This window comes from Cryptomeria japonica, chromosome 10 (assembly GCF_030272615.1).
Source record: "Cryptomeria japonica chromosome 10, Sugi_1.0, whole genome shotgun sequence".
Taxonomy (NCBI): Eukaryota; Viridiplantae; Streptophyta; class Pinopsida; order Cupressales; family Cupressaceae; genus Cryptomeria; species Cryptomeria japonica.
In genome coordinates, this window is record NC_081414.1 from 241,895,019 (window position 1) to 241,902,566 (window position 7,548).

General features: G+C 33.3%; 1 protein-coding gene across 1 annotated transcript; it reads right to left on the minus strand.

The window, feature by feature from the left end:
* Positions 1-360: 360 nt before the first annotated feature.
* Positions 361-2,595, minus strand: LOC131063863 (flavonol synthase/flavanone 3-hydroxylase). The gene is made up of 3 exons (XM_057997817.1): positions 1,973-2,595; positions 881-1,208; positions 361-786 (listed from the first exon to the last, which is right to left on the minus strand). Exons 1-3 carry the CDS (start codon positions 2,437-2,439, stop codon positions 574-576), a joined length of 1,008 nt encoding a protein of 335 aa, XP_057853800.1. The 5' UTR covers positions 2,440-2,595; the 3' UTR covers positions 361-573.
* Between the last annotated feature and the right edge of the window lie 4,953 nt (positions 2,596-7,548).

Below are 7,548 nucleotides of genomic sequence, written 5' to 3' on the forward strand. Positions count from 1 at the left end.
CACCTAGCATATACATGTCATTTGTTCTAAATGATATCTCATGAAAGAATGTTCAATACGTTGGTGTGTGAGGCTAATTAGGATGAATATATATATAATTTTTCAAATTTTGAAAATCCTATTTCGATCTATAAGACTCTCTTTCTCATGAAATATAGAAGGATTTCCTAATATAAGAATTACTCTTATGATAAAATTTATTATATTATTATTGAAGAATCAAAATAATTATTTTAATATGTCCCATTGTTGTAGTTAAATTTAATGTATTTTTACTTAGAAATTCAAATGAATAAATGAAAAAATATGATATGATTCTCTATTTATATATTTTTTATTTAATTAGTTGAACACCATTAATAAAAAAGAATGATATAATCTTTATAAAGTCATCCCTTCAAATAATATATTGAAATTATTACAATAATAACAAATGTCAACAAAAGCTTTTCTAATGAGCAGTCATCGTCATTCTGACACTAAAAGAGTGCCAGAGTAAGGGGAGCACTCCATCATTATTGTGCTACTAGTGATTAGACTTTTAACAATTGAATTCGAAGACAAGAAGTGCTTTTACTTTTTAACCTTGTTTATCTTGCAACGTCTGTAATCTGTGAATGTTTTGGCAGTAAACAAGGCAGGACTGTGATCATCGAGCAGTTCTTTCATGGGGGCTACTACTTTATTCCCTGGAGGATTGCAAAACACTGGCCATGACATTCTAACCTTGTCTTTGCTCACCACGCTCCTGTGTAAAACGTTCTTGTACTTGCCATTGCTCAATATCTGCCCATTTATCATCACTCCATCCTAGTCATACTAGCTCTCACAAACAAAAAGAAGAAGAGAGAAAAGAAGTTTCAAGAAAAGAAGGTAAAACCTGTAGTGTGTCTCCAATGTGGACAACAATGGCGTTTGGAACATGATCAACAGCGACCCAGTCAGAGTCTTTGAAAACTTGTAGTCCGGAAGCTTGGTTCGCTACAAGCAGAGTTAAAGCACTCATGTCAGTGTGAGGGAGAACTCCCAGAGCGAGCTCTGGCTGAGGACATGGCGGGTAGTAATTTATCTTCATCTCCATTTCCATGTCTTCCCCACCAATCGCTTCTTTCAACGAACACTCTTGCACCCCAAGATTGATAGAAAGTGCGGAAAGCAACTTATCTACCACGCTCAAAATCCCTCTCCCATAATCTTCACAAACTTCTCTGCAAGACCAACCAAATCATTTCTCTTGCACATTGAATTAATCATCTATCAAGCTTTTTTAAGTATTTGTGCAGTTTAAAGCATATTTTTAATTTTATTTGTTTAGGTAGTGCATAATGTAATTCAATCATTAATATGATATAAGATGAATCATTTGAACAAATCAGCACCTAGAATGTACTGATTAAATAACATCCTAGCTAATCCATACATCAAATAGATATATTTACTACACCTAAAATCTCTCTGCCAAATTCTTCACCATACTCTTTGCAATAGCACCTATATCATTTCTTTAAGGCTTGCACGTTGAATTCTCATACTATATCAAATAGAAGGGCAGAGAAAACATATTTTCAATTAAATTTAGCTGGTTCATCTGAAATAACATATATTTCTCAATAATATTTACCAGTTTAAACTAAGTCCGATATACCAATCAACACCTAGGATTTAATGTCTAGACAAAACCATAACTAATCAATACTTCAAAAAGAGATATATATACATCTAAAATCTCTGTGCAAACCTCTCTTCAACACCAACTATATCATTTCCTTTACTTTTGAGCATTGAATTCTCATCATCTGTCAAATTTAAAGTATTGATACACCTTAAACAACATATTTTAAACATAATTTATTTAACTGACTAATCTGAAATCACACTGACCTTTCAAGATAATCCCTTAAACCAATAACTCATAGAATGCGCTGTTTAAACAAAACCCTAACTAATCCATAATTCAAAGAGAAAGATATACCTATAAGAGGAAGGGCATTTAGGCCAGGTGTTGAGATCCCTGCGGGAAGGAGGCCACAGCATATGGAAATAATAATCATTCCACCCCATCTTTCCCTCAATATTGTGTACCAGTTTAGTACCGTAGCCTTCCAGATTGCCATCCTCAGCATTGTTGGCATACGTTTCCTTTTCTTCCTGTGGAAGATCGAAAAACTCTTTTCCCACTGTCTGCAAACGTCGGATCAAATCTTCTGAAATTCCATGATTCACCACTTGAAATATCCCCCATTCTTGAGCTGCAGTTCCTATTTCTGCCACCGTTGGTTGGCGCAGGTCAGGTGATGCGTGTAACATGGACATATCTATGAGCGGAATTTTGGCAGGAGGAGCATTGAGAGCAGACCTCTCATGATCAGCTCTGATGAACTGAGAGGGTATTGCCCCTACTCCACCATATGCAATGGATTGCACTCGAACGGCTGCCATTATATCAGATCAATATACCAACACAATGGAGGATATGTATGTTGTACTTAAACTGTGGGTATATAGTCTACTTATATAGACATTCTCGTATATGTTAATGTTTATAGCGTCCTCATATTGTAAAGCCCATTAAAGTCCTCTTTACAGAGACCAGCAGGATCGGGCAACGTGGAAGAATGAATTCCACTTGTTATACCAGTTCTCATTGCACAGACCAGAAGGATCGGGCAACGTGGAAGAATGAATTCCAATTGTTGTACCAGTCCTCGTTTCAGAGACCAGCAGAGGCCACGTAGAAAATTGTCAATTACTTCAATAGATTTCAAAATTGTACGAGTTTTCTTTGGCGTACGTTAAAGCTGCTCGAACTTTTAAACGTGTAAGGTGCAGATTTGATCCATAGAGCTCGGAATGCATTTTACGCAGCTTAGAGTGCTCTTCCATCTGATATATTAATTGGTGTCTATTCTGGTTTTAAAACGGCAGTATGGATTGACTAACACGCACATTTTATACTGTCGATTTTACAATAAATGATTGCGATTAACTAACACATCGCTATCACGCTGTACCAAAGATCTGTTTTGAAACCAAAATAACTTCAGCCACCTACTAATAAGTATGACTGGCCATGCCCTTATGTTCTTTGTTGCTTTCGTTCAGGCTTGGGATAATGGGAATGTGAAAATTAAGGAGATGGCTTAAACAGCACACACTAAGCTGGTTTGACTGGTTAGGTGGCAACTGTGGGCTTGTTTTAATCGTCAGCATCCGTTTCAGTTGCCAGCGACAGCGTCTGTTCAAACGGTAGTTGCCGTTTATCTTGAATTCGATGAATTCCCGAGCAACGTCAAGTGGATGGTGATCGCATAAAACATCGTCGCTTCATATTCTAACCTATATTTGTTTTATAAGCAGTGACAATGGATGCTTCACAGCAGGACATGGGCATCCATCAAACTGTAATAGAAATGTTTGAGTTCTTGTATTCCAAATGTGGAAGCATAGGCCAGGCACGTGAACTGTTTGAGCGATGCTCAAAAAGTTGTGGTTTCGTGGAATTATTGATTGCAGGATAAACCCAAAATGCACTTGTCAAAAGGATTTAGAAACTTTTAAAACTAGTGCGATTGGCAGGCATAAAACCAAAGTGGGAAAATTTTGCCAGCATCCTCCCAGCCTGTGCGAAAATGGGAGCTCTACAACAGGGTATGGACATCTGATAATAGAGGATAAACAATCGAGGAATTTTGCCAGAAGTTGTCGTTGCAACTGCTCTGCAAGGCATGTATGTAGAAATTGTAAGCATAGACAAAGCATGCGAACTGTTTGACAAAATGCCTCCGAAAATTGTTTGACCGAATGTCACGATTGCAGGATAGGCAAGGTGTGGAATCATCGATTGTCATGGAATGCCTACAGGATATTAACAAAACAGATCTGTTGAAAAGGGTTTAGAGACTTTGCGATAAAATGCAATTGGCAGGTTTAATCTTTACCAGCATCTTTCTAGTCTGTCCCAAACGGAAGATTTGGAACAGGGCATGGGCAACCATCAAAGTATAAAAGATGCGGGAATTTTCTCACGGCATGGACAATCGTCAAAGCCCAAAGGATGGCAAACTTTGGCCTTGTATTAATGGTGATCTTCTTGAGCATGTCACTTTCCCTTTTTTTCTTGTTTGATTCTTTTCTAGTAAATTTTTTATTGCTTTTCCTTTGAGTTCTCTTATGCTCTACAACTAGTTTCCTTACCGCCTTGCAATTTGAGCTCATGTTATGCATATATTATCAATCTTTAGTGAGCTTTGATGCTTGGCATAAGACTTATGGGATTTGTAATGACATTCTTCTGGGATGAGTTATTTAAATATGTAGAGTCTTTCTCCCATATTTAAATTTCTAGACTTCCTATGACTTTTTTAGTAAGTATTTTGAGAATCCTCTTATATGAATACATGTTATATTTTCTTCTCAAGGTCTAACAAATACAATTTTAAAGATCTATTGTCTTCCATACTTTAGATTTCAAGTATTGTCATGTTTTTATATCCATCTTGAATTGTCCTTTGATGCTCAACTCTTTGATTTAATTTTATATTGTTTGAACAGTTGAGTCTGTAGTCATACACTTAGTTTAGTATTTTTTTTCCCTTTAGTATTTTATCATGAACATCTTGCGCTAGGTTATCATTTTCAGAACTTTCTTTTATGTCACTCTTACATGGGTGCTATTATTATGCTTCTTTTGAAGTTTGATCCTCAATAACTCAAAGTGTTTCATTCTATATCTATCATGACTTCAAGATAACCTTCATTGACATATTTGTTATGAACTATCTTTGGTTATCAAACCCTAATAATTTTCAAAGACTTATTCCCTTGGGTTCAAGGATTGGTTTTTCTTTGAGTATAACACCTATAAGAAATTGAACTCTCTAGTATCACTTAATCTTTTGATTCTCAATATGTTGTTAGGTATCAAAATTATTAGATCCTTGATTCCTATAATAGTATCGATCATGATGAGAACTCGAACACTAAGACCATGAGGGAATTAGATTGCTAACACCTGGCACTAGAGGTGCTTTAAAGTTGATTGATTATTTGGATTGATCACATTGTTTAGTATAAATAGAGTGTTGTTCATTCTACATAAGTTTCTTGTATCAAAAGGCTTATCAACACCACACATTTGTATCAAGGCATCGATTTGCTTATAGGTGGATACTCTATCATATCATACTTAAAGTTTAAAAATACATTATTCATAATATTTGTTTTCCTTTCTATTTTTGGAATGAACTTGCATAACCTTGTATTCCTTAAATGTTAGTGTCTTTTAAGAGCCTTTCTTAGAAGAATCTACATAAAGTTATCCCATATTGTTTGTTTAATATATTATGTATAAAGTATTCCCTTTAATTAAAACACCTTTGGGGACTATGAAATTGATTTATAATTAGTTAAATTAAATATGATATCCTAGAATAGCAAATATAACAAATAAAAAACATAAATTCGATTATCTTTCTATTACATTTAATGGTTCTAGAGTACATCTAAATATGGTGCAAGAATAACATTAGCAACATCAACAACTATAAAAAAATAAAATAAAAAGATTGTTATACTTAAACCCACAACAAACAACTATAGATTATACAAACTTGAATAGTTGGAATATTGCAACTTATAAAGATGATTCACCTTTGAGTGAGATTGTTATATAAAGCCAATGAAGTGTGATCAACTCTTATATTTACTATAGAACCTTTTATAATGATATATTATAGCATAAGTAGTTCAAAATTAGGCATAATTTTGATTCTAAAATTACTTGGTATAAATTTGAATGATTATTTTTAGACTAACCCATATGAAAGCTAAGAAACTCATGATAATGGCACTAAAAGGGTGATTGGAAAGAACCAAAATTTAATTTAAGATCCTAAAGTAGTGAATTTATATTAAATTGTATGTTAATATTTAGATTATCTAGAAATTATAGCCTTATGAATTATTACAATGCATGGATTTCTAAATAAATGATACAAAAAGAAAGTGGGTATTGACAAGGAGTTCACATGTCAAATAGTTGGCCTGAAACATTATTGACAATGTATAATTTCATTGAAAAAGAAAAGTGACTAGTTATAGTGCACGAGTTGCTAAATAAAGGATACAAAAATAACATGGGTATTGACAAGGAGGTCACATGTCATTATTAGGGATAGCATGAGAAACCTAATTAAACGATGTGAACAACAAAATAGTGTTTTAAAATAGTGCACCCAATATAAATATGACTAGACGTAATAGAATTTTAGAGACTATGAAATGGATTATTTACACAATTACATGATTGATAGATAAAAAATCAGCCACAAAAATGTATTGGTAAAAACCTTGAGAAAATAAAACAATTCAAGATCATTACTCATATCTTAGACGAATTCAAATAAGTTGATGAACCAAAAAACTTGATGAATAAAATATAAGGACTAAAGGATTGAGAAATTATACAAGTATTAATATAGGTTGGTCAATAAAGACTAATAATTTCATGACATTTGTGTGTAAGAAGGGTGTTGATCATTTATAAGATTCAACTATGAAAGAAAATGAAGGGTCTAGTGAAGGGTATACTAAGGTATGTCCTTGGTAAGTATCCCATAATCAACATGTTATATAGTCAAATCCAATAGCTATAATCATTACTTGTAGTTTTTAGTCTAATATAGACCAATTCCCATGAATTTTTATATTTGTGTGTTGTGGTAAAGCACATTATCTAATAAAAAGGATGTGTTTGTCATTAGCACCCTAGTTCTTGCATGGTAGGGAGAAGAACTAAAAAATAGTTAATCACAAGGCCCCATTATGTTGTATAACAACTCATTAATGGAGACCAGACATACATGGTCACTTTTGTGGTGAATATTGATCATATTAGTAGATTTGTAGATGCCAAATGATGGTTATTCTATTTAGTATAGAATGATGGTTATGCTAGTTATAATTAGGTGGTGTTGGTTTGTTTAGGCATTTGAATTGTTGACTTGTTTTTTGACCCACTGAAGTTGTATTACTTTATATGTGTAAAGAGTTAATCAATATATAAGATCTTGTAGAAGAAATTTGACTATTTTGTCTATTGGACCCTATATGTGCTAGATAACTCTCTATAATGTATGAAACAAATAAGGAAAATAACTAGTTTAGTACTTCACGAAAATTTGATCTAGAGAATTCTATTAGGCCAAATTTATAGGCCTTGTCATCACCCCATGAAACTATAAGCTTCGTTGCAAGGGTGTCCAAGTTGAATAATAGACTATATGTGATTGGATTATCCCTATAATTTGAACAACCTCGATCTTATGGTGGAAAATTAAGTGAAATCTAATCCCTTACATAAATGAATTAAAGGTTGGTTATGACTTTCATACTATATGCATTAAATTCATAGTAAACTTCTAGATTGACCCTATTCAATTTTCATAAGTACATAGGGTACTAACCATTGAAACTAATACTAATTGTAGACACCTAAAAGTAATTATTTTTAATTACTTTTAATTCCTCACATAATTAATTAATTAATTA

Bases quoted from the DNA above. Each gene is read 5' to 3' on its own strand.
- LOC131063863 (XM_057997817.1), bottom strand. From the start codon at position 2,439: ATGGCAGCCGTTCGAGTGCAATCCATTGCATATGGTGGAGTAGGGGCA. The intron at 1,209-1,972 runs GTATATCTTTCT...TTGGTCTTGCAG, and splicing joins AAATGCCCTTCCTCTTATAG to AGAAGTTTGTGAAGATTATG. The intron at 787-880 runs GTTTTACCTTCT...ATAAATGGGCAG, and splicing joins ACATTGGAGACACACTACAG to ATATTGAGCAATGGCAAGTA.